The 27117-nt window shown below is 39.9% G+C and overlaps 1 protein-coding gene across 1 annotated transcript; it reads right to left on the bottom strand.

Annotated features, from left to right (window-relative positions):
• Positions 1 to 262: 262 nt before the first annotated feature.
• On the bottom strand, positions 263 to 20778 carry NPHS2 (NPHS2 stomatin family member, podocin). Its single transcript, XM_037825257.1, has 8 exons — positions 20153 to 20778; positions 17572 to 17675; positions 10726 to 10798; positions 8444 to 8526; positions 5958 to 6161; positions 3191 to 3246; positions 2411 to 2489; positions 263 to 1246 (listed from the first exon to the last, which is right to left on the bottom strand). The coding sequence occupies exons 1-8, from the start codon at positions 20424 to 20426 to the stop codon at positions 968 to 970; spliced, it is 1152 nt and encodes a 383-aa protein (XP_037681185.1). The 5' UTR covers positions 20427 to 20778; the 3' UTR covers positions 263 to 967.
• Positions 20779 to 27117: the final 6339 nt, after the last annotated feature.

The following is a 27117-nucleotide window of genomic DNA, read 5'->3' as shown; positions in this document are numbered from 1 at the left end:
GCCATGACACCATAAGCTAATAAATTTGCATTGTTTAACACTACCCATTTCATGGTATTTGCTTGAGCAGCCTAGGAAACTAAAACAGGGGTAATGAAAAATTTTTGGTAATGGATGGTGGTGTTGGCACAATATTGTGAATGTAATTAATATCACTGAATTATACATATGAATGTGGTCAAAATGGGAAATTTTGTGTTGTATGTATGTTACCACAATAAAAGTTTTAAAAAGTAGTCTCCATAAAAATAATTCCTTTCAAATTCTTTAATTAGGTGTAAATTTTATATCCAAACAGAGTATATCCCTTTTTCTTCCATTCACTCAGCAATATTTACGTATCACTGTGGCGCAAATATCAGGGTTAAGTGTGAGGATCATGGGACTGGGATGTAAATGGTTGAGTGAAATGGGGAGGAAATGACTAAGACTTGTTCCCTACCTTTGAGGAGTACATAGTATAGTTGGGGAAAAGTCTGCATTGTAAGCACATGATAGCAAATGAGTGTGACAAGCCCAATGATAGAAGCATGTAAGAAGGGCCATGGGAACAGCAAAGACCTTGCCAAAGGGATCAGGGGGCCTACAGACAGAAGGACATTTGAACTACACCTCCAGAAACCAAAATTTGTTGGTTTAGTCACAAACATGTTTATAAGTAACATATATCTATATAATATATAGTATCAAAATTCTTTCCAAAGTAGAATGCTGGGTAAAGCTCTTTCCCTTAATAACTCTTGAGTGGGTGACTGATCCACCAAGACTTGTTATACAGTATGGCTTTTCTGTCATCACATCATCTCACTGTCTTCTCATGTATGTTGCAGCATTGTGACTTCATACATTCCAAGGGCATTTCTTATGGCAACCAAAGAAAGGCAGTGAGGACAGAATACCTCCCTCCGTGATGTGGCTTGCATATGTATGTTCCTGTGACAGACACATTAGCCTTTGGTCCCCACCCCTATAACATAGGAGAATCCTTCTTTTTAGGATTCAGTGGCTCAACAGGTTTGGAAGGATTTGGGAAGGGGATGCTCCCTTGAGTTCTACTGCTGGGAGAAGACAGGAAATTTAGGAGGTCAAATGGCAAAGGTAAGACCACAGTGGAAGGTCTGTCTGTGGATAAAGACTGGAGGGTGTGGAGGTAGCGAAGCTGAACGGCAGCCGGGGTGCCAGATAGAATCTCAGCTGCCATCCTCAGGGACTCTGAGGCAGCCTTCTCTCCTTCTGCAGCGATCATCTAGAGAACAGATGTGAAGAAAAGCAAAATGATTTTTCTCCTTCATTCCATTAAGCTTTTAACCACTATTCAGTGTGACTCAATAAACAAGTGTGTGGCTGTGCTATTAAGCACAAGGGTTAGAAGAGAATGGACTCAGTCTTCTTCCTTTAGGATTTTGATTTAGGGGAGACTGGTTATACTATTAATTGTAATTTAAGGCATAATTTGTTCAGGACCATGACAAGTATAAACGAAGTGTTATAGGAGTTTTATGTCTGGTGGGCCTTGAAAGATTAGTAGGATTTTTGCCATATAGAGAAAAGGTTCATCAGAGTTTCAGGCAAAGGCATGAAATCATGAAAGGAAGGTTCCCAATTTGGGCAAATTTCATGGGTAAGCATTTCAGAAGAGGAAGCACTAAGCTCATCAACCAAATGCCAACTTAAAGTGGGCAAAGGGGATTAGGCTCAGAGATTTAGAAGCAACTCTCCCCAGAGGTCCACCTCCCTCCTCTTCCTCCTCCCAAAGTATTGATCCTTTTGTTGTTAGAGTTTGTTTCTTTACCTACTGTCCATTCTTGGAGAGAAATATGCCTCCCCTTCACTCCTTTCTCTCCTCTTCCCAACACCCGACCCCACCCCACCCCTCGATCCTCCAAATCTGCGGGCAGCCGGGTCTTAGCTGCTCTCTGGAATGGCTGCATGGAAGCTATGGGCAGCACAGCCTTCTCTTGGCTCTGGCCTTGAGGAGATTGAGCCTCCATCATGGTTGTCCCTCTAGAATTTGCTCAGAGATAGGGATGTAGCTCTGGACGTCATTAACCTAGAGAGGACAGGTGACTGAGTTACCCAGGGAGAGATGCCAGCATGAGAGAAGAAGGCTGAAGCCTTCACAGGAGGTGCCTTTAGGGAGAGAAAGAGAAGGCATGTCTCAAGAAGGAAGAGTTGGTTGCTGTTATCAATAGCTTCAGGGAGGGTGTAAAATGAAAAGAGATCTTGCATCATCAATTTGGAGGCATTAACAAATTTTAAGAGAACAATTTTTGTAGAGTAGTGGGGGTACAAGCCATATTCCTTCCAGTGGGCTGGATGAATGGGAAGTAAGGAAGCAAAGGGGAAATGTTCTCCATGAGCCTCCTTGTGGATTCTTAGTGGGAGAATGGAGCGCTCAGAGCCGGCTCACCCGCACTTTAGCCTGTCTTTGAGCTTCCGCTTCCACGGCCAGTGAGTGCTGAAGCCCAGCAGGCAACCTCACATCCTTACTGAAAAAGAAAGAACACAGAATGTAGGTATGCAGCAGGGACATTAGCAGCCAGGGCTTTCATACAGTCTTGCAAACCTTTCTACTATTGTTTTATGATGAGTAGAAAATTCTGATTTAATAGAGTGTGCCATCCCTAGACCTTCCAGGTATAAAGTAAGCAGAGAAGAGCATTTCAAGGGCAGGTGCCTTGAATGCAACTTCTTTTTTTATTATTACTGATGTTACAATAGAGCTATGGTTTTCTCTTCACCAGCACAGCAAATGTTTGTGTTGGTGGGTTGTGATGGGTTTTCCCACTTAAAAGTTTAATCTAAACCACTTAAATTTGAACAATGAAAAACAGCCTTGAAGAGTCATACTATTACTAATAAGGATAACGGGAATTCATCTAAGTTGATAAAAGAGAATCGATTTTGAAAGGGTAGAACTGATCAAATAAGAACATGTCTTGCTTAAAAGAAAAATTGTAAATTGATAATTACGAAAAATGCAGAGAGAAAAAACCATGAAAGTAATTTGCCCAAATATTAACAGTGGTTGTGTTATGACTATGAAAATTTAGGTAAATTTTTTCCTCTTTTTTCAAATTTATGCTATAATTACTCATTCAGTGAACATAATTTTCAAATAAAAAATTTAAATCCAAGCCAAAAGAATTCCCTTCATCACATTTTTCTTCCTGGTTAATTTCCTACCCACATTTCTGTTCTCTCCACTTTGATTCCCCAAACACAGGTAACAGAATCCAGGGCGACCTGCGGAGGGAAGAGTTCAGACGTGAGTGAGGGCTCCGGGTGGCAGCAGAGCGCCCCCTTGCACCCGGGACCATCGCCCTGCTCTAAGAAAACGCATTTCAGTTGGAGGGACGTTACTTCACCGTTTTGCTTTGTTTTTGCTTTCTACTTCACGGTGCCTTCCAAAGAGCTCGTATCCAATAACCATTTGTGGAATTAAAGATGGTATATTAGTTTAATCTGTTTTAAAATGCATTTATTGGAAAACTGGAGTTTCTAGTCTCTTCCAAAGGGCACGGGGAGGGCATTTCCTGTACAGGGTTCTGTAACTTCCTTACTTCCGGTGGCGTCAGGTTCCCGCTGCTTCCCAGACGTCCTCACCACCACCCACCACCGGGACTGAATGTGGAAATGAGAGAGGGAAGGAAAGAACTGTGGGTTATCGAAAGGAGAGGTGGGGACGAGGAGCTCTGCGGGTAAGTCCATACTCTTTTCCTTTTAAACTTTCTTTCTCATAATTTCTTAGTGGCCAGATAAATATAGTAAGCTTGGTGCATTGAGAACCTTGAGAAGGCACTTACTAATTTGTGGAGTTGGTAAAAGGAAGGAATGTTGATAAAGATGTCCCAGAGGAGGTGACATCTTAAAGAATAAGATTTTGCCTGTGGAGGAAGGGAAGTATTTCAGGCAGAGGAAACAGCAAAGGAGAGCCAAGAAGCATAAAAGTGCTGAATTCTGGAGAAACACTAAGTAACTGGGGTATAAGATATGCTAGGGGGAGAGTGGCAGGAGGTGAGGCTAGACCTATTGTGTCATTTAGTCAAGCATGCAAAAAAAAAAAAAGAATTATTATGCATCAGCTCAGAGTGCCAAGCCCTGTGCCAGGTGGTGAAGACACAGAGATGCATAACATATGGCCTCTGCCACTACGGAGTTCATAATCTGGGAAGATAAATTATAAATTGTCATTCAGTGTAACAGAGGCAAGCTTTGTGTAACTATGTCATGCTCAGGAGGCTGCTTTATTCTTTAGTGGAGAGGGATAAGCAAGGAGAGAGGTTGGAGGAGGATGGTGAGGGAGCCCCCTCAAGAGACTTTGAAACTTTTCCTCTTTTCCAGCTTCTCTTTTTTCAATATTTCTTCCCTTTTTTCTTGGATTCTAATCCCAGCTTCATCAGTACCACATCAGGCAACTCAGAAACATTTGGATCTTCCATTTTCTTGTATTTGCAACCTCTCAGGCCCCATCAGGCACAATCATTCTCAACGTCTTTGCTTTCTTAGAACCTGTCTTAGTTTGCCATGCTGCTATGACATATACCATGCAATGGGTTGATAAACAATGGGAATTCACTGGCTCATTGTTTTGAGGCTAGAAGTCCAAAAATCAGGATATTGGCACAGCTTTCTCCAAAAAACTAGTGTTCTGGTGCTGACTGCCAACAATCCTTGGGGTTCCTTGGCTTGTCTCTGCCTCCCGTCACATGGCAATGTCTACTCTTTTCTCACTTTGGTGACTTCCAGGTTCTCTTTTCAAGGCCTCTAGTAATCTGAATTAAGGTTCACCCTTTTTCAGTTGGCCACACCTTGACTAAAACTAACATCTCCAAAAGGTCCTTCTTACAATGGGTTCACACCCACAGGGATGCAGATTAAAATTAAGAACATGTATTTGTTGGGGTGCCAACAGTGCCCCACTATTTGAGGTCCTTTCTTCAATTAACCATGACTCATAACATCCTCACTCAACTCTGAGCCTAGGTAAGGTCCCTGATGGCTTTGATGATAGGCTCCATCCTTGGAGGTAATCGCCACTTGAGTGGAAGCTGCCCTAAATCCTGTCTATTCTCACCTCTCTTCCTTTTGTCAACTTTTCTTGGTGAGAGACAAAGAACTACTTTGGCAGGAGTGCAGTTCTGAGCTTGCTATTTGTGGGCTAGATGGGGCGGTTGGTGAGGCAGTTCTTGCTTCTCTTCCCCTTCTCTAATTACAAATCAATTAACCTCTAGATAATTGACTGGGTAATTAATCCTGTAAGGGTCTGTGACACCTTACATCTTTCTATCTGAAAGTATTAAATGATCCTTTATTGTTATTTAACTTTGCACACACTATGTTTGATCCCCCAACTAGAATGTAATCTCCCAGGAACCATCTATGTATAACCCGAACTCCTCCTGTCCATCCCCTCCTTCCTCACCCCCTTGCCAGCACCCACTCCCAGCACTTTGTGCTATGTGGGTACTTCACAATGAATCTAAAACCACTGGGATAGAGTTGAAAGTAAAAACTGTGGTGATGGGTGACTAGCCAGAGCCAGACTGGAGAATACGATTGACTCAGTGTCACTTTGGCAACTACCCAGAATTGGGTTGGCACCCATTAGCAGATGGGCAGTATATAAAATGTTTAGAGATATTGAAAATCACTAACAGCTTTTGTTTTCTGAACTACTAATTTATGTTAAGAGTTCTTGTCTCTTCCTTCTTCCTTGGTGGAACTGACCCCTCTCCTTCATCTGTATCCCCATGTTCTCTGTACGAATTCCTATCAGAGCTCCTTTAATACTGTTACTTGCTTACAAGTCTGTCTCCTCTTACTTAGCTCTTAGCTCCTTAAGGGATGGCACCTAGAACAGTGAATGCCTGGCACATGGATAAATTGCCAGTGAACAAATGAATAAAAGATAAGGAGGTATTTTGACATATTCAATTTTAAATTTATCTGAGTACCTTCACATCTTGGGCAATGTTCTTCCGCTCTAGAAGAATTTCAGTGAGGCATCGATGTGCCAGGAGACGCTTCATAGTGGTTTGCACAAGGAATTGGACAGCTTTGGACACATGAGCAAGACTGCTTAGGAGAAGAGAGGCGTTTTCCATTCGGTAGTAGCAGATGGCGTCTATTTCCATTATAAACATGTCTTTAGTCACAACCTAGGCAGAAAAAAGTTTGGATGACCAGGCCTGATTCTTGGGCTCCTTTCCCATGTGGGGATAGAAGAACAAAATGTATTCAAAGGGAATTTTCTCAGGGAAGATTATAGCAAGAAAAAAGACCAGTTGCCCTGTGCTTTATTCAAAATTGATGTGTTTTTTGAAAATTATGGAGTTTTTATTAAATATACTTCTTTAGCTCTTTACTCACAGTGGAAAGGAATCCTGCTGCAAATCCTTTTGTAAAAGCAAAATCAGGAAATGTTTTCTTGTATGAAGAAATCCAACTCATTCTATACCAGGTCTTTTAAAACTTGCTAACAACTTCCATATGAGACCAAGGGAATAGATATCTATTTGGTACAGGATCTAAATTTTCTAAACGGTACAACTCTACAGTCGATTTGTTCAAACACCACAATTGCATGGAACTTTGAATAGGAAGTGAGATACGGTAGGTTAGTATAGGCTGGAGTGAAATAGTGACACATCCCAGAGTAATTTGGGCAGATAATAAAAAATATATTTACAGCCTCCCCCTCCCCAGCTCTGAGGATCTGGGGGAAGGTGCGGATGTGTTGGACATCCTCACCTGGACTGGTGTTGATGTTGTCACAAACACTGGGACTGGCGGTTTGATGTGCTGAGCCCTCAAGCATGGGACTTGCCCTTATGAAGCTCATTACCACAAAGGAGAGTCTAAACTTGCATGTAATGGTGCCTAAGAGTCTCCCCCTGAGTACCTCTTTGTTGCTCAAATGTGGCCCTCTCTCTCTAACTGAGCCATCTCGACAGGTGAACTTGCTGCCCTCCCCCCTATGTGGGACCCAATCCCAGGGGTGTAAATCTCCCTGGCAATGCAGAATATGACTCCCGGGGATGAATCTGGACCCAGCATCATGGGACTGAGAGTATCTTCTTGACCAAAAGGGGGATGCAGAATGAGACGAAATAGTTTCAGTGGCTGAGAGATTTCAAATGGAGTCGAGAGGTCACTCTGGTGGACATTCTTATGCACTATATAGATAACACCTCTTAGGTTTTAATGTATTGGAATAGCTAGAAGTAAATACCTGAAACTCCCAAACTCCAACCCAGCAGTCTGGACTCCTGAAGACAATTATATAAGAATGTAGATTACAAGGGGTGACAGTGTGATTGTGAAGACCTTGTGGATCACATCCCCTTTATCTAGTGTATGGATGAGTAGAAAAATGGGGATAAAAACTAAAGGACAAATGGGGTGGGATGGGGGGATGATTTGGGTGTCCTTTTTTCACTTTTATTTTTTATTCTTGTTTTGGTTCTTTCTGATGTAAGGAAAATGTTCAGAGACAGATTGTGGTGATGAACGTATAACTATGTTATCATACTGTGGATAGTGGATTGTATACCATGGATGATTGTATGGTGTGTGAATGTATTTCAATAAAACTGAATTTAATAAAAAATAAAAAATAAAAAAAACTGTTGCTGACAACAACCACAATAAAAATCTGCTAAAAGAGAAGAACATTCTGGGGAACAAGAGACCTAAAATGTGCTTTCACTGGAGTGTACACTGGAGGGCTACTGGGTGATACCCATCAAAAGCCCTAAAAAGATGCATGCTCTCAACATTTTATTTTAGGAATTTGTCATAAGGAAATATTTTAAGGATATACAAAGATTTAGCTACAAGTATGTTATTCACATACTTATTGTAATTAAAAATTTGAAATGATCTAACTTCAACAATAGGGTTGAGTAAATTGTGGTACATTCATATGATCAAATGCTATGTGGCCATTTAAAATGAAATGATAGAAGCATAGTTAATAAATGAAAAGATGATCATGATAGGCTATGGAGTAAAGAAAGGCATGTTACAAAGTAGTATATATGGTATGATAACTATACCCACCTATAAATATAAGTGTACATAGAGAAGTCTGAAAGGATACACTCCAAAATATCAACAGCTATATCTGGGTGTTAGGATTGGGGATAAATTTTATTTCTTCTTCTTGTTTAATTTTATTTTCTAAAATAAGCCATTTTTTAAAACATAGTTTCTATTTACATTTCTGTTTATCAAAAGAAACAATAAGAAAGAACCTCAAACTAAAAGTGGGAGAAAAGTTAGGAAAGGTTTGTGTATCCAAATCAGTAATAGAAAAAAATCTGAATGTTATCTATTCTTTTCTATTTTGTTCGTAAGTAGTTATTTTGACTCAGGCTAGAGTTGGTAGCTGGGCCTATGGAAAATGTAGAGGGAAAGCAAATCCCACCACTTGACTTACCTCATGAAAGGGTATCTCCAGGGTTTGGAGACGAAGGTCCACCTTGTGGTAGGTATCCAGGCAGGGCAGGAAGAAGAAAAGGCCTAGGAGGGGGAGAGGGGTAGCAACAAGTGAACAGCTCTCATGGAGCTTCTTGCTGTTTAGGTTCACTTTCTTGGGGTCAGGCTGCACACTGCACTGTTATTCTCAGCCTCCAACTACACACAGATCCCTGGGCCATCCCAGCTCCCTCCCCAGTTGTGTGTTTGTTGTAGCTAGGGTTACCATAAATTTGTTGTTCAATCTGGGACACTTTTGAAGGTGAAAGGAGAGCACTATTACAATTTTACTCCAGGACTGCAGTTGTAAACAGGGATATCCCCAGCAAACTGGGCTGTGTGGCCACCTTACAGAGCTGAGCCCTCTACATCTTGAGTTATATGTCTGTCTCCTTCACTGCACTGAGTTCCCTAAGTAGAGTGCTTGATGTACTATTGTTAGCCCCAGTGCCTGATACTGCCTTTTAAGTGCCCTGTAAAATTTTTTTCTTTATTAGAGAAGTTTTGGGTTTACAGAACAATCATGCATAAAATACAGGATTCCCATTTACCACCCTATTAACACCTTGCATTGATGTGGATCACTTGTTAAAATTGATGAAAGCACATTTTTATAACTGCACTATTAAAATTGTACTATTAACTGTCTATGGTTTAACTTAGGGTTCACTGTTGTGTAGTGTGGTTCCATGGATTTTTAAAAAAATTTTATTCTGTTACCATACATACAATCTAACCTTTCCACTTTTAGTCACATTCAGATAAATATTTCAGTGCTGTTAATTACACTCACAATGTTGTGCTACCGTCACCATCATCCATTACCAAAACATTTCCATCATTCCAAATAGGAACCTTGTACATTTTAAGCCTTAATTTCCCATTCCCCAACCCTACCCCATCCCCTGTAACCAATATTCTAGCTCCTGACTCTATGAATTTGCTTATTCTAATTGTTTCATATCAGTGAGGCTATAGAATATTTGTCCGTTTGTGTCTGGCTTATATCACTCAACATGTGTCTTCAAGGTTCATCCATGTTGTCACACGTATCAGGACTTCATTCCTTTTTACAGGAAAATAGTTTTTGAATGTATGAGTATACCCAGGTGACAACAGTCATCAACATCCACCTGGTATTTCTTAAAATGTGAATCCCAGAGGTAATCAGAATGGCAATATCATGATACCAACCTTCTAGTTGGCTAATTAGTCCTTACCCACCTAATTTAATGTGAAGGGTCAATGTGCAAATAAATGTTTGTAGATTGATTTATTGAGATTGTGTGGGACCCCACTGGACCCTGGGGGCTCCTGCAAGGAGCCAAAGCTTTGTTGGAAAGAGCAGAATTTCACAGTACCCAGACTTTCTCTGAGGAGCAGTCCAGCTACTAGCTCTTCTCGGTTCAAATCGAGAAGATTGCTGAAAACCAGGACCAGAGCCAGACAGTCCCCTGTGACTACTGGTTCTACTTTTGTGTGGACTCATCTGTTGGTTCTGATTACTCAAACTCGGATTTTTGTCTCCAAGTCTGGTCCCTATTCTCTACCTGTTTCTGCAGGCCTAGTTTGGAACTCAGACCTTGTACACATTTGAACTTTGCTTCTTTTCATGTCTTCCTGCCTGGGTTGGTTCTCTGAACCCCAGTTACTAGACTTTTCAGACTAACTGTGCCTCTGTTTGTTCCCTCATAATCTACTCGGACCTCTAGACACTACGTCCACCAGATTTCAAGGACCTAGAGATCAGGGACCATGTCGCATCCATCCATCTTCACACCCCTGGTAGCTAGCACAGGGTCAGATAGACAGAAAGTGCTCAATCTATGCTTCTTAAATTTGGCTGACTAAAAGCCAGTTTGTTATTTCATACTGAGCTCTACCCACCTCCTATAGTTTGGTCTAGCTCCCTGGATTCTGAACTAGCTCAGCTTTGCTTTGAGAATTTGCAGGACTGACCATATACACTTTCTACTTAAACTAGTCCTTGGCCATGGATTCTAAGCCTACTTGCTATTCCAGCCAGCCTGACCGAGGCATTTGGGCCCCCTAGTCTGTCTACTCTCAGCCACCTGTAACCTGGTAGTAATGCCCTCTGAATAATTTAATAACCCGTGTTACCTGTAAGAGATTTGAAAACATGGATTTCATGAATCAAGTTATGTCCTATAATTTGAAGTCTATATTATAAATTGGCCTTGAAAACACTGGCAAGTCTATGAGGGTAAAAAGGATGTTCCTTACCAGGGCCTTTGGCTCTCCCAGGAAGCAGATGTCCCAGTCGGAATATAATTACTCTCTCATACTCCTGTACAACCTAAAGGGAAATGTAAATCTTTAAAATCACTCCAAAAAGAAACAAAGTCTTCAGAAGGCCTGGCCAGAAGAGTGATCCTAGGTATTAGAAATTTTGGTTTTGAAAACAAATCTATTAAGACTTAAAGTTCTAAAAGCCACACTCAGTAAATGTAGAATTTCAGAACCAGTGAAAAAGTACACCGGCCATATTAATGTTTGCACCGATGGACAGAATTTTGATTAAACACTCATGATTACTTGAAAATCAATGTTTCCTCTATATCAAACCTTTACTTTGAGTATTTATTAAATAGCTATTTAATAAAAAAAGAGGGAAAATATTATTGCTTGTGATACTTTGTTTAAAATTGCAGTTTCTTCTAAGGCTGCTTGAAAATGGTTTATTTGGAGCCATTTTTTTTGTAAGAATGATGATAAAGGTATATAAGGTCACTAACAAAACTGCATGTTCAAAAATTTTTTTCAGGAAAATTTAGCATATTGTGTCATAGTGCCTTTCTGTCTTGCTATTTCTTTATAATCTCATTCATTTTATTACTTTTTCATTTTTCCTGTTCCTCCTCTATTTCTTAAATTGTGAAAGACATCTTCCACCATATATCTCTGTTTTAGTTTGCTAATGCTGCCAGAATGCAAAACACCAGAGATGGATTTGCTTTTATAAAAGGGGGTTTATTTGGTTACATAGTTACAGTCTTAAGGCCATAAAGTGTCCAAGGTAACACATCAGCAACCGGTACCTTCACTGGAGGATGGCCAATGGTGTCCAGAAAACCTCTGTTAGCTGGGAAGGCATGTGGCTGGCATCTGCTCCAAAGTTCTGGTTTCAAAATTGCTTTCTCCCAGGACATTCCTCTTTAGGCTGCAGTTCCTCAAAAATGTCACTCTTAGTTGCACTTCGGGTATTTGTCCTCTCTGCTTCTCCGGAGCAAGAGTCTGCTTTCAAGGGCCGTCTTCAGCTGTCTCTCATCTGCAGCTCCAGTGCTTTCTTCAAAGTGCCCCTCTTGGCTGTGGCGCCTCTTAAAAACATCACTCACAGCTACACTGAGTTCCCTCTGCCTGTCAGCTCATTTATATGGCTCCACTGATCAAGGCCCACCCTGAATGGGTGGGGCCACGCCTCCATGGAAATATCTCATCAGAGTTATCACCTACAGTTGGGTGGGGTACATTTCCATACAAACAACCTAATATCCAAATGTTCCAACTTAATCGCCACTAATATCTCTGCCCCACAAGATTGCATCAAAGAATATGGCTTTTTCTGGGGGACATAATACATTCAAACCAGCACAATCTCTGACTTACAAAAAAAAGGTAAACTGATTCAACATCAACTAGAAAATAGGAATAATATATGGAAAGACACTTTCATACATCCCAGTATGTTTGTGGGCAGCTTTGCAAGGTGTGCATCTCTTTTTTAACATTAAGATTTGTTTGCAGGGTGGTATTCAGGCTGTGGCAAAATGGAAATGATTATCTTAGCACCTCTCTCAAAAATAAGGGTTTGGGAGGTGAGAGAAGCTGACAGGTCATCAGCTGTAAATTGTAGCGTTTACCTGGTATTACCAGAATACATGATACTTGTTAGACAATAAGTCCAGGGTTCTGAGTACCCAAGACAAAAGAAGTAATGTACAAGAACTAAGAATAATAAACAGGGAAGTTTTAAAAGTGAGGAAAAGATATCAGGGTAGAATTTTTATATTGGTGAACACCTGGAAAAGAACTGCTAGATCTAGGACAGCAGGCATGAAATCAAGCAGGGGATGCTGTACTTAATTAACCAAAAAACGTTGTTTCAGTATGTTGGTACTAGGATAGATAAGATAATGTCAGTAAATTTATCAGAATTATATTTAAATTGTATTCATAAAAATATTAATATTCAATGTCATATGAAAGTGGCTAAAATAAAAATAGTTAATTTAACTTTCCACAAAAAGGACATTTTCCATGTAGTCTGATTACTGACACTATTAGAGAGTCCAACTCAGGATTGTTATCAGCAAATACGCGAGTCTTATATCACTCCTGAGAAGCAAACTACTAGTATGAAATCAGATTTTTGCTCAATGATAGGGAAACATGCTTGAAAATGAGTAGTCTCCCAACATGGGATTTTCTGTGTTGGGGAGATTTTAGAACTTGGTCCTGAAGGTGAAATAGGTGAGAGAAACAAGCAGAAACTGTGTAGATGGAAGTTATTCAGCAGATATAACATCCCTGATGTAGTATGAATAGAATCCCTGATGTCTGACTCTGATTCTCAAAATCAGAATAAACATTATAGACAAAGATATTAATGTTCTTGGACTCTTTTAGAGGCTATTAATGATTGACATGAAATACTTCATGAGGCATAATTTGTTTTGCTCCTTCCTTAATAATAACTTTAAATACTTTCAGTGTCAGGTAATTGTATGCACTTATTTTTGATCTCCAATTCTATGTGTAAAGAAAAGAGGTTATGTTTAACTTATCAACTGTTGTAGAAATGATGCTAGTTGGAATGCTGGCAGCATTTAAATTAGTATAGCTGTTAAAAAGTAAAAATGAGATAAAATAGGAAGACTTCCACTATAAAAAGCCAAAAAGAACCAAAGACCTAAGAGAGCAAAGTGTTGTGTCAGGTCATTCCAAAAAATAAGGCAAGTGCTGAGCACTGCACCAAAATAAAAGCATTGAAGACACTGATTATTTTTTAACTTAGGAAACAGAAAATGATCATTAGATGGTCTTTAACAATGGATTATTGGTTAATGCCAGTTGAGATTTTAAAAATAAATATTAGAGGAATGCTGGTCATTTTTCAACTGGAAAGTATACCTTTTTAAATTTAGGTATGTATCTTATGTTTTTTCCCTACTTCATACTGTTTAGTTATCATTTGACTTTTAGTAAATAAGTAATAAAATTATAAACTTTGGTACAAATTTAACTATGGCTTTCCCCAATGCTTTTATTTTGGGAACCTAATTTGCTTGTTATACCAAGCAAATAAGTGGTACCCAGGATTATTTGAGGACAATCAGAATTGGAGTACTATTTCAGAGTCAAAAATAAAATTGCCAAAATAACATATCTTTAGAAGCATGGTTCTAGATGTCAGAATTACCCAAACTCCACAATACCTGTCATCTCAAGAACTGTTTGATTAATTTGGGCCGACTTTGTGCTGCTATAATAAAAAATGAAACAAGGGAAGGGAAAGAAGAGAACGGAAAGTAGGGAAGGCAAGGAAGGGAAGAAACACATTTTAAAGTGTGCTTCTTAGAGTAACAAGGCTCCATAGCCTACTGTAAGTTCCTTGAGGTCAGGAACCAGGTCTTATTCATCTTTATCAGCAACTTTTCCTGCACATTCTTACTTGTAACAAGTGCTCAAAAAATATTTGTTGAAAGAATGAATGAGAATAAATGATTGGGTTTAGTTCTTGGACCATGTCTCAACCATGCCCAATTGCTTGGGTCCCTAACATTATTTTAATTATTTTTCTGCTTTTATTGGAAGAAACAAATTCTTCCCAAAGATGAAGTGACAAAAGAAAAAAAAGAGATAATGGGACTTCATCAAAATTAAAAACTTTTGTATTTCAATCAACATCATCAAGAAAATGAAAAGACAACCCACAGAATAAAGAAACTATTTGCAAATCATATAAATCTGTTTTGAATTAGTTAAATTGGATTTTAAATTTGGATCTGGGTGGAGCTTGGATGCAACAGAATGGAAAACCAAGCTCATAATGCATGAGAAAAGATAGTTTTTAAATCATAGGTCCCAGAGCAAAAGGGGTGTCCTAGGGGGAGTGGGGTGCAGCTGACAGGAAGTGCCGTAGACTCAGGTGGCTCAACCAGCAGGGAGCACATAAGCAGGGCAAGAGGGACCTGTGAGTTTGTTCATTACTGTGGTCTAGGGGTAGAGGTTAGATTTCCCATGGGAGTCAAGGATTGGTTTGTTGAAAGCAAACACATGCAAAAAGGTGAAGGGACCAGGGATCTGAAGGAGGTGTGAATAGTTAATTTATCATTTGGGAACAGCTATGGGTTTGGGGTGAGGTGTATAGGTGGTGGCCACAGAAGCAAATTTGGGCTCTGGGGGAGTTTATGCTCCAGGACTTGGAAAGCCGCTTATTAACTAGACCAGAGGTCAGTGTTGGAGCAAGTGGCTTAGCCAAAGTAAGATGGATGCTGAGGCAGCATACTTTTGATAGTTATGACAAGTTCAAAGGGTCTGGTATTCAGAATATATAAAGAACTCTTACAACTCAATAATGAAAAGATATCTTATTAGAAAAGGGCAAAAGATCTAAATAGATATATAGACAGTAAGCACATGAAAAGATACTCAGTATCATTAGTTGTTAGGCAAATGCAAATCAAAATCGCAAGATAACACTTTACACCCACCAGGATGGTAATTAAAAAAACAGAAAATAGCAAGTGTTGGCGAGGATATGGAGATATAGGACGCATTGTACATTGTTGGTGGGAATGTAATATCGTGCAGCTGCTGTGGAAGTTTGGCAGTTCCTCAGAAAGTTAAACTTTGAATGAAGTAAACATGAATGTTCATAGAAGCATAGAATTACCATATGACTCAACAATTCCACTCCTAAGTATATATCCCCAAAGAATTGAAAACAGGGACTCAAACAGATATCTCTATGCCAACGTTCATATAAGGATCATTCACAGTAGCCAAAAGGTGGAAACAACCCAAGTGTCCATCAAGAGAAGAATGGATAAACAAAATGTGGTATATGCAGGCAATGGAATATTACTCTACCATAAAAAGGATAAAGTTCTGTAACATGTTGCAAAATGAATGAAACTTGAAGACATCATGCTGCGTGAAATAAGCCAGACACAAAAGGACAAATATTGTATGACTTCATTTATATGAAATACCTAAAACAAATTCATCAAGAAAAGAAAGTAGATTGCAGGTTACCAGGGGCCGGAGAAGGAGGGTTGGGGAGTTTTTGCATAATAGGTACAAGTTTCTGTGGAGTGATGAAAAAGTTTTGGTAATGGATGGTCATGATGTTAGTGCAGCATTGTGAATGTAATTAATGTCACTAAATTGTATACATGAAAGCATTTGAAAGGGGAAATTGTTGTATATATGTCACCATAATAAAATTATTTTAAGGAAAAGGATGGCTATAATAAAAAGATAGATAATAGCAAGTGCTGGTGAGGATGTGGACAAATTGGAACTCTCATGCATTATTGGTGGGAATGTAAAATGGTGTAGCCACTTTGGATAAAAGTCTGGTAGTTCCTCAAAAGATTGAAAATAGAGTTACCATATGATCCAATAATTCCAATCCTAAGTATATAGCGAAGAGAAAAGAAAACATATCCACACAAAAATGTGTACGTGAATGTCCACAGAAGCATTAATAGTAACCAAAAAGTCAGAAAGAATCCAAGTGTCCAGCTGATGAATGGATAAACAAAATGTGGTATACCCACACAATTGAATATGATTCAGCCATAAAAAGGAATGAAGTATTGATTCATGGTACAACATGGATGAATGTTGAAAACAATATGATAACTGAAAAAAGTCAGTCACAAAAGGACACATATTGCATGATTCCATTTATGTGAAATGTCCAGAACAGGCAAGATTAGATTAGTAGATTAGTTCTTGCTAGGGCTAGGGGGAAGGGGGAGAAGGGAGGGGAGTTAGCTGCTAATGGATATGGGGCTTCTTTTTGAGGTAATAAAAATGTTCTAAAATTGATTGTAATGATGGTTGCACAATTCACTGAATTGATTTTTAAATGAGTGAATTGTATGGTATGTGAATTACATTTCAATAAAGCTGTTAAAAAGAAGAAAAAGAAGAGCCTGCCTTGAGAAGTGCAGTCAGCAATATCCCCAGCTTTATTCACAGACACATTATTCCACGGCAGCTCAGCCAATAACTAAGAATAGCAGGAGTTCTGCCCAATATGGAACTCCTCTTTGAGGCAAGTTTATGGAACTCCTCTTTGAGGCAAGTTTTTGCCCTGGAGTTCCCTTTGGGTTGGCTGAGACATTCTTGGAGATGCACTGAGATTTCTTCTATCCAATCCTTCCTTCCCCTTTTCATCTCACAGGTGTTAGACCTGCATCATTGTCTGAAGGCGTTCCCTGACTATTCTTGCTTCCTTTCTCCCTAACTTTTCACAAGCAACACCTTCCAATAAATCCTTTGTTCTAATTTCATCTTTTTTTTTTTGGCATGTGCTTCTGGAACTGACACAGATCTTCATTTCACCTCAGAGACAGGGATGTATAAGCACCTATGAGCCAAAGATAACTGGCATTCATAGTCTGTAGAAGCTGCCTTAGGAGTTTCCTGGAAACGTCAGGAGTGGACATCATGATCTAATTTGGGCATCTTTGTGTTACAGGGTGCAGATGAACCAGAGGCAACCTCTGCCCTCAAGGGACCCTCAGTCTAATGGGAGAGATAGGCTTTGAACAAATATTATTCATGGGGTAAGCACTAGAGTAGATGTGAAAGCAAAGTGATGCTCAAGCAGTAGGAAGGGAAGACAGTCATGGGGAAGTCAAGGTAGGCTACACAGGCAGGTACATTTGAGTAAGGTCTTGAAGGAGGAACGGCTCTCCTGAAAGATGAGTGGGGTGGTGAAGGCATTCCTTGCAGAGCAGACAGCATGTATGAAAACACAGAGGGGAGAATGGGTGTGGTGTGGTCAGTGAGATGCACCAGGAAATTACTTATTGGGTCCTCATGGAATCTCACCTTTATGCAGAACCAGACAGAAAAAGGGAAGGTCACGATGATGAAGAGCAGGGATGTAAGGACAAGAAGCCACTCACAGGCTCCTAAGCCAGAGGACTTGGTACCTTAAAGAAAAAGAAAAAAAGAAGAGAAAGAATAATTACATTGAAACTTCACAATATTCTTGGGCTAGCACTTGTTGGTCCAGCCCTTGATATTGGGGTCAGAGCAGTTTGGAGACTTTGACGAAAATATTAATGCAAGCAGGATAACAGAGCAGTCAGAGTTCCAAGGGCCTGGAGAATTGTCTGTGTGAAGGGTTATGTGGTGCTACGGAAAGTGGAGCAGGCTTCTATAAAGGCAGTGGGATTCACTGCAATGAACACAGTATCTGGGGCACAAGATCTGGGTTCCAGTTCTGGCTGCACTATTTACTGTCCATGTGACCTTAAGCAAGTGCATGACCCTTTCAACCCTCAGTTTTCTCATCTGTACAATAGGGATGATAATCCTTTTTCCTAGGGCTGGGGTAAGAATGACACATACACAAAAAAAGCTCTGTACTGTGCTTTACATGTGTCAGGTTTTGTTATTTGGAGTGATTTGGACCAGATGCAGCCAAAGACTCATCTCCCTTGAAATAGCTTCCCCATCTATTCTCTGCCCCAATGTCTGAAATTCTTCCATTAGAGCTTCTTCTTTGGATTAAGGTGTCGATCTCCAGAAAGTCTTTGAAAATCACCTACCTGGAATAATATTAGCCTATTAGCGTTTGTATATCAGTAAAAAGGAACTGGGGTGCAGAACATCCAGGTAGCTTGGAGGATAATTGAAGCCATAGCTATGAAAGTCAACCTCAAGAACAAAAATTTTGGGAGTCTTCTCTCATTTATATTTTGTCCCCAGGGCCTGGAATAGCACTTGTCATCTAGAAAGTGCTCAATAAATATTTGCTGAATGGAGGAAGAAAGAAGGGAATGGATAGTAAAAATGACTTAAATGTAATAGTTGTGGAAATCTCAAGAATTTTTATTTCCAGGTAGTAGAGTTGGTCAAAAGGATACTATTTTCAAATCAGTTTTCAAATCTCATAGAGGACTAGACAGTGACTAAGGATTAGGAAATGGTCAAAAGCCTCTTTTTAAGGGATTGCAAAAAAAAAAAAACTCTCTCTAAAAGAAGATAACTAATTGGTAGTTCTTAAAATTTAGTTTCCATGCTTAGAAAATAACTGTAAAGGTCATCACCAAATTGATGTGAAGATCACTTGAAGAGAGTAATTACACAGGTAAAGTATTCTAAAATAATTGTGCTCTGGTATAGCAGTTCCCAAAGGGTGTTCTGTGGAACACTAATCCCACAGGGTGCTCCACAAAGGAAGAACTGCCTGGGCAAATAAGTTCAAAAGGCACTGTGTACCCAGTCCCACTCTTCGAGTTCCCTAATGTACATCAGCATATTGAAGCTATAAGAATCCCTGCAGTAAAGATACATTCTTAACTTTGTTTAACCTAGTATTTCTCAAACATTTGACCAGGCAATGTTTTCTCCCCCATCAATAGTCTATGGAACTTATTTCTCATGGAATGTACTTTGGGAAATGCTGCCCTAGTAACATCCTATTAGTTTTTGCAATTTTCTTCCTTAAGGACAAATGTCTTACAGTTTCATTGCATGTTTAATTAGTTTATAAATATATTTCATTTGCCAGTGGTAGCCACAGTAAGTAAAAATATATAAATGTGCATGCAGTAAAAACTACATTTTATAAGTTGAAGAGACTAAGACCTCAAAATTCCTTCGTACGGTAGTTAGGGATAAGAACAGAAAACTAGTTTCTATACACAAACCTAACTTGGAGCCTTACCATAAAATATTACTCTCTTGTAATGTGACTTGAATGTCCAACTTGTTTGGCTTAGTGAACACTGAAACATTAAATGTTAAAGCAGGAAGCACCTTTGGATAGCTATGGTCCAAGAATCCCCAACATTTGGGTAAGGTGAAACTCCTTTTCGTTTTTCCACGTCTGAAGTAGCCTGATTGTGTGAATGTGGTGCTAAGGAAGAGGGGGAGGAAGGCATGTTGCTGCGTCTTGCTCTCCTTTCCTGTAGGAGCTGCAGAAACCTCAAGGGTTCAGCAGAGCTGGCCTGATCTTTAGAGAGACTTCTCCTCCCGTTTGAGGTCTCCTGTTCTAGTCACTTTAGAGGTGGAGACCCTGAGGTCCACAAAAGAAGCCACCTGCCCAAGGTCACAGCTAGTTGGCAGCACGTCTGAGAGAGTGACCCTAAATTAGGGGCAGCACCGGGCAAGGGAACCAGGTAGGCTTTTTGGTATCTTGTTCTGGTGTTCTGGCTTCTCCACTCCCCAGCTGTGGGTCTTGGGAAAGTTACTTAATTTCTCAGAGCTGAGGTCAACGATATTTCACTTAAGGAACTTTGGTCCCCACCACGGGGTGACAGGAGGATCCCTAACCCTCGCCTTCATTTCCTGGGAACCCGAGAGCCCAGCAGTTGGACTAATTCCATCTTATGCTGACATCCCTTGGTTACTACAAGGATAGGTGGCTCCCCTTCCCCGGTCCGCGACCTGTCCACCGTACCTTCCTCCAGCCGCTCGCTCTCCAGCAGCGCTATCACCTCGGTGCCCTCCTCGCCCGAGCCCCGGACCTCATCCACGTCCACCACGGTGGCGGCCGGCGCTCTGGACTCCCCCGGGCTCCGCGCCCGTCCGGAGCCCGGCCGCTCGGGCCCAGCATCCCGGCGCCCACGGCCTCCGCTGCCCTTCTCGGCCTTCCGGCTCTTGTTCTCTTTGTGGGAGGACCCGCCGCCTCGCCCGCGGGCCTCTCTGGAGGAGCTCCGAGCCCTCCTCTCCATTTCCCGAGCGGCGGACAGGGGAACCGCAGGCGCGGCTCCGGGAGCGCGGTCCCTGCAGAGGCGCCCGCCCGACTGTGCGGCGGCCCAGGGGACTCTAATGACCGTCCGGCGGGCGCGGGGGCGGGGACCCCGGGAACGTGCTGAGCGGTGGCCTCTGCCCACCTGGAAGCGGAACAGCTGTTTCTCGGAGAAGCTGTAGCCAGGGGCCCGTTAACCCCCAAGCAAAGCTTTAAACAGGAATGACAGCGGGTGCGAGAGTTCACAGGCCGCTTTTCAGCATGCTGTTTTAAAGTGTGTTTCTGTAGATGAAGATTCGAGCTGTACAGGAGATTCAGTTACCTGAGATATCGAGAAGGCCCGCAAATCGCTGCAGGTGTGATAGGCGTTTTACTTGAAGATTTGTAAATGTCGTATGGAATAGAGCATGTGGTCCTAGTGTAATGCCAGAGCTTAAGGGGTTACAAAAAGTCATCAAAACGGAAGCCTCTCCCCAAATCTTCCTTTTCTTCTCAGCAGTCCTCCCAAGGGTGCTTAAACCCCACCCCTCTCCCGGTATTATTTTATAACCCGACTTTCTCTCTGTGTTAATGCATTAACTGGTGATGCTGTTGGACTCCTCCTGGGAGTATTTACACCTTAAAAAGAGGAGAAGAAAAACTCTTTGGATCTCTTCCACCACTCCCCGCTGCCCCTTATTATTTAGGTTTCTATATTATTATTGCTATTATTATTATTACTAATTGTTAGGCCTGTTCATGAAGTAATGCTTCTTGAAGAATCACGGAGAAGCGACCTGGTTTAACTAGCACTGTTGTCCCTGGCTAGGCCCTGTTCCTAAGCTTCCCTGGTGAAGGCAGAAGTTTCCCTTTTCGAGGTTCATTGGGTCCCAGCCTTCCAGGGACTTGGAACATTGAATAAACTTATCTGTCTTTTATTCCTGTTAATAATTTGTTTCTCACTGAATAGGAGTTTGGTCTAGATAACTTTTCAAACTCAAGATTTAGGATTCTACTCAAATAGCTTAGATCACATGATGGTAGAAATGCTCACTTAATTTTTATTTTTCAATAGTTTTTGAATTCACATTGTGGTAGTTGTTTTGCTCTCAAAAAGTTTGTACAAGAATGAGAACCTGAAAACTCAAATGTGCTTGCAAAAACCATTCTACTACTTTCTTCTCTATATTCCAAGTTAGGCCACTGGGAATAAAATAATTTAAAGATTAGTAATAAAGTAATTCAAAGAGTTTTTCACCCTCTCTCAACCTGATGAGGGAGAGCAAATGTTTCCTCTCAAGTGCTTGCTTCAATTTATAGTTCCTGCCTAGAGTGCTATGTTGAGAAAAATTCTGTGGCTACGTTTGGCCCGTAGAGGAAAATTATCATGTCTGCCATGGGTGTTTGTGTGGTGTACATAGTATCTTGATACACTAATAGTATTCTTTATAGTAATATCTACCACTTTTAAGATATTCTCTGTGCCAAGTACTACATAAGGCCATGGACATGCATTACCTTACTTGATCCTCACAAAAAAACTTAATAATTATTATTACAATTATTACAAGTTATTATTCCTACTTTATGGATGAGAATTAAAATTTAAAGAGGTTAATCAACTTGCCTGAATTCCATGGCTAATGAGTGGTGTTATAGGGATGCAAATCCAGATCTGCTTGACACCATAGCTTCTTTGCATTTACGCAATTTCCCCTATTTCTTTATCGTTAATAATAGTAATCTCTCCAAAAAAGGTTCTGAGATATTTTTACAGATATACATAACTTATATGTATAACAATATCAAAGATAACATGAGGAAACAATGTGAAGGAGGAAAATAAGCAGCAGCCAGGCATAGGGACAGGAAAGTTGGTAAATAGATGTGGTCCACATATTTGGCCATGAGCATTTTTTAGTAGTCACCAGAGAAAGGAAGAAAACTGTCATTTCTCAGATTTATGACTCCCACAGAGGAAACCGCTTTCTCTGTGGAACAGGTTCTCCAGGCCCACAGGCAGTTTCTTTTGCAGTTTCTCCTAACAGTGACAGTGTGAGAGAGGGCAGCACTGGGTCATCAACAGCATTTCTCCAGAAAAGACAACATAGATCTTTGCATTTTGGGCCCTTCTTACATCTTTCCATGCAATCAAATGCTATGGATGGCAAAGTGCAATTCAGTCAAGTCTGTTCTGTAAGGGGCCCAAATAGTGTGGTCCTTAGCTCAGACATTCTGAGTGGAGCTCAAACTGATCGTCCCCCATCAATTTAACTCTGGCACAGCTCTCCCAGAGCCTCCAGGTTCCTTGTGGTTGGATTGGTGGTAACTGAAAAGAATGAGATGGCTCAAGGAGCTTCCAAATTTGGTTGGTAAAAAATCTTTTAAAATACAATTGTTATTTGGAATACTTTTAGATTTACAGAAAAGTTGCAAAGATAATACAAAGAGTTCCCATATACCCGTTCATCCAGTTTCCCCTAAAATTTATACCTTATATAACCATGGTATGTTTGTCCAAATTAAGAAATCAACATTGTTACATTGATATTAAATAAACTCCAGACCTTATTTGGGGTTCACCAGTTTTTCCCACTAATGTTCCTTACCTGTTCCAGGATCCAATTCAGGATACCACATAGCATTTAGTATTGGTAAACTTTACTACTTAAGAATATCTTGAAAAATCTGTGGCAGTTAGCACGGAGAAGGTTTTCTTCTTGTTCTTTTATAAATTGCTAAAATGAAAAATATTCAACTATGCTCTTCAGGTATTTTGTGAAATGCCCCTCTCCTTGTGCTTGATTTTATAAGGACTATTAAGTAGCTAGAAAACTGTCCAGGCTCATGAAGTAACAGCAAAACAGAATTCAGGAAAGACTTACCATGATTTTATAAATTAAATTTTCACCAACAATTTCTAATTGTAACCAAGAAGTTAAGAACTAACAAATGATCATAACTATTAAATCATTATATAGATATTTCTTTTTTACTTTCTAAGTGTATTAGAATAGCAAGAAAGAAATACCTGAAATTGTCAAACTGTAATCTAGTCACAGTCTTTGATGATTGTATAACCTTTATCCTGTGCCCTTGTGATTGTAAAAACCTTGTGACTAACCTTCACTTGTACCCATTTTATCTGGGTTTTTTGACTTTAGAGTCTTATGATCACTAAAGACAGCCCCTAATGTTAATGAAGGGTCTTAGGTCAACCCAGAACTAACCCACCCCAAGTCCAAAGTTATCTTGATAACTGAAGCTCCATCTAACCAAAATGGGCCTGCCTGACAAGTGCAGTAGCTTAGACTTTAATCCACAAGTCACCTATATCTCACTATAATACTAAAAATCATGCCCATCATCATATTGAGGCTGCCATTTTCTTACATACGTTCTCTAAGCATGTAATCAATCTGCACATGCTCAATAATTAGATCACCTCTGATTATGTCATCTGGGGCCATTGTGCTCATTATCCTAAAACCTGCCAATCTTTTGATACTATAAAATTATCAGAATGATTACAGTTTGGGGAGACAGATTTTGGACTGATAGGCCACCTGCTCTCCTGCTTCATGCCTAATAAACTCTTCTGCTCTTTGAAACCCCGGTGTCTCAGGAATTGGTGATTGGAGTGCTTCAGGCAAAGAATCCACCACCTTTGTCCAGTAACATAATAACCACGCCACAACCATGACTTGTTTAGCCAGTGTGATCCCAATTGAGGGCAGATTAACAGCTGTGCTGGGTATTTGATACGTATGATACAGGAGCCCAAATCTTGATTCAAACCTGGGAAGTTTATTCTTTTCTCACTTACTAATAACTGCCATTTACTGAATCCTTGTGTGCCAAGCATTTTACATACATTATTGCTATACCGGCCAGATGGGTATTATTGACACCCGTCTTACAGATAAGAGACCCAAACAACAGAGAGATTAAATAAATCAGCCCCAGATCATCACAGAACATCACAAGATTCTCACTAGATCCCTGACTTCAGAGCCCACCCTCTTTCCTCCGTGCTACACTGCTGTGTAAACTCTCTCAGTCTTTGGAGAATAACAAGCTAACTGAAATACTTGGAGATTTCCTCCCGGCAGAACTGTCCTAAGCCTTCTCTGAAGAGGTGCCATCCATCCTTGTCAATCTACTTACTGTTATTTCTTCCAAAGGAGATTTCTCTCATCAATTTACATTCAGATGATTCTAGCCCATCTTTTTAAAGAGTATCCTTTCATCCCTCCAGTTATCTTGCTAGAATTCTGCCAAATTAACATTTGCTATTAAACATTGTTAGTCACCTTGTAGAGATTTTCCTTTTAGGAAAAGCATGAAATGGTAGCATTTGTTGATTTTTTTTTTTCTCTGTTTTTGACTGTGTTACAAATTAATTCAAGCTAGATCCCTGACTATAGACTCAAGCATTGGCAGAATATCTGGCCTTTGAAAAACTACTGTGTCATCCAATAAATTAGAGAGATTTTGGGAGAAACAACAATGAGGAAAGTCCCTCTGGGGTGTTGGATCTCATGCTGAGTGCCTATTCTCAATCCCTTTTGCTGTGGGACCACTGACAAGTGATCTAATACTTACTTCATTTTCTATCTGCATGTATAACAGCAACAGAAGCACCTGCTTATAACACAAGTCTTTTGGGATGGTGAATGACAATGACAATATCTGAGAAAGATATCACATCAGTCAGCCCAGCAGCTCTGAAAGGTGGAGGGGTTGGGAGGTGAGGGCTGAGTTAGTAGAATCTCCAGCTGGCTGGTCTCATTCTACTCTTGTTTTCATGAAGAAATTATAATGATGTTCCTGTTTTCTTTTAGATTCCTTTTTAATTAAAAGTGTTAGTTATCCCTTTGTTGAAAATATTATGCATATACATTTTTAAACTCTTTAATACTTTACTCCTTGTTTAGACTTCTTAAAAAAGTGACGTCTGTGGGAACAGATTACTAGAAAAAGGGGAGGACCAATTAAGGTTGTTGACTTTTTTTGTTTATGTTTCCAAGACAAAAAGGTCATAAAATGTTTCAATGCTTTCTAAATTACGGTTATTCCCATGTAGTGTTTTTTAGTAAATTTTATTTTTTAGAGTTGTAGGTTTACAGAAAAATTACACAGAATAAAAAAATTTACCCCTGCCACAAATTTTCCTATTATTAACATTTTGCAGTAGTGTGTTTTGTTACAATTGATGAACCAATATTATCAGAATTATATTATTAACTAAAGTCCATAGTTTACATTAGGGTGCACTCTTTTGAAGTACAGTTCTTTGGATTTTTAAAAATTTTTATTGTGGTAACATATATATATATATATAACATAAAATTTCCCATTTTAACCACTACTAAATATACAATTCAGTAGTATGAATTATATTCACAATGTTGTGCCATCACCACTATCCATTACCAAAACTTTTCTATCACTCCATTTAGTGTTTCAAAAGTTTCATATCTAAATAGATAAATGAAGGAGTGGATACTGATTTATATGAATCATTTAAAGATCTATATGAATTATTTAATGGGAAAGCTGGAATTTGTTGGCACCAGATAAAATCATAAATCTTACTATGTTAGAGCTGGAAAAAACTACAGGGACTTTTTTTTAAAATTAAATTCAGTTTTATTGAGATATATTCACATACCATACAATCATTCATGGTGGATAATCAACTGTTCATAGTACCATCATAGAGTTATGCATTTATCACCCCAATCTATTTTTGAACATTTTCCTTACACCAGAAAGAATAAGAGTAAAAAATAAAAGTAAAAAAGAACACCCAAATCATCCCCCCATCCCATCCTATTTTTCACTTAGTTTTTGTCCCCATTTTTCTACTCATCCACCCATAGACTGGGTAAAGGGAGTGCGATTCACCAGGTTTTCACAATCACACTGTCACGCCTTGTAAGCTACGTTGTTATACAATCGTCTTCAAGAGTCAAGGCTACTGGCTTGCAGTTTGATAGTTTCAGGTATTTACTTCTAGCTGTTCCAACACATTGAAACCTAAAAAGGGTTATCTATATAGTGCGTAAGAATGTTCACCAGAGTGACCTCTCGACTCCATTTGAAATCTCTCAGCCACTGAAACTATTTTGTTTCATTCTGCATCCCCCTTTTAGTCAAGAAGATGTTCTCAATCCCATGATGGCCAGGTCCAGATTCATCCCCGGAAGTCATATCCTATATTGCCAGGGAGATTTACACCCCTGGGAATCAGGTCCCATGTAGTAGGGAGGACAGTGAGTTCACCTGCCAAGTTGGCTTAGCTAGAGAGACGGGGCCACATCTGAGCAACACAGAGGTACTCAGGGGGAGACTCAGGCACAATTATAAATAGGTTTAGCCTCTCCTTTGCAGTAATGAGCTTCATAAGAGCAAGCCCCAAGATCGAGGGCTCAGCACACCAAACCACCAGTCCTCAATGTTTGTGAGAACATTAGCAGTAATCCAGGTGAGGAAGTCCAACACTTCTGCATTTTCCCCCAGCTTCTCACAGTGGCCCTGCATATATATTTTTATTCTCTGCCCAAATTACTTTGGGATGTGTTGCTATTTCACTCTAACCTATTCAAACCTACCATATCTCACTTCCTATTTAAAGTTTGAACAATTATGGTGCTTGAACAAACTGACTGTAGAAGTTAAATTGTTTGAAA

The sequence above is a fragment of the Choloepus didactylus genome, chromosome 2 (assembly GCF_015220235.1).
Source record: "Choloepus didactylus isolate mChoDid1 chromosome 2, mChoDid1.pri, whole genome shotgun sequence".
NCBI lineage: Eukaryota > Metazoa > Chordata > Mammalia > Pilosa > Megalonychidae > Choloepus > Choloepus didactylus.
This window is presented reverse-complemented; position numbering and strand designations above follow the sequence as displayed.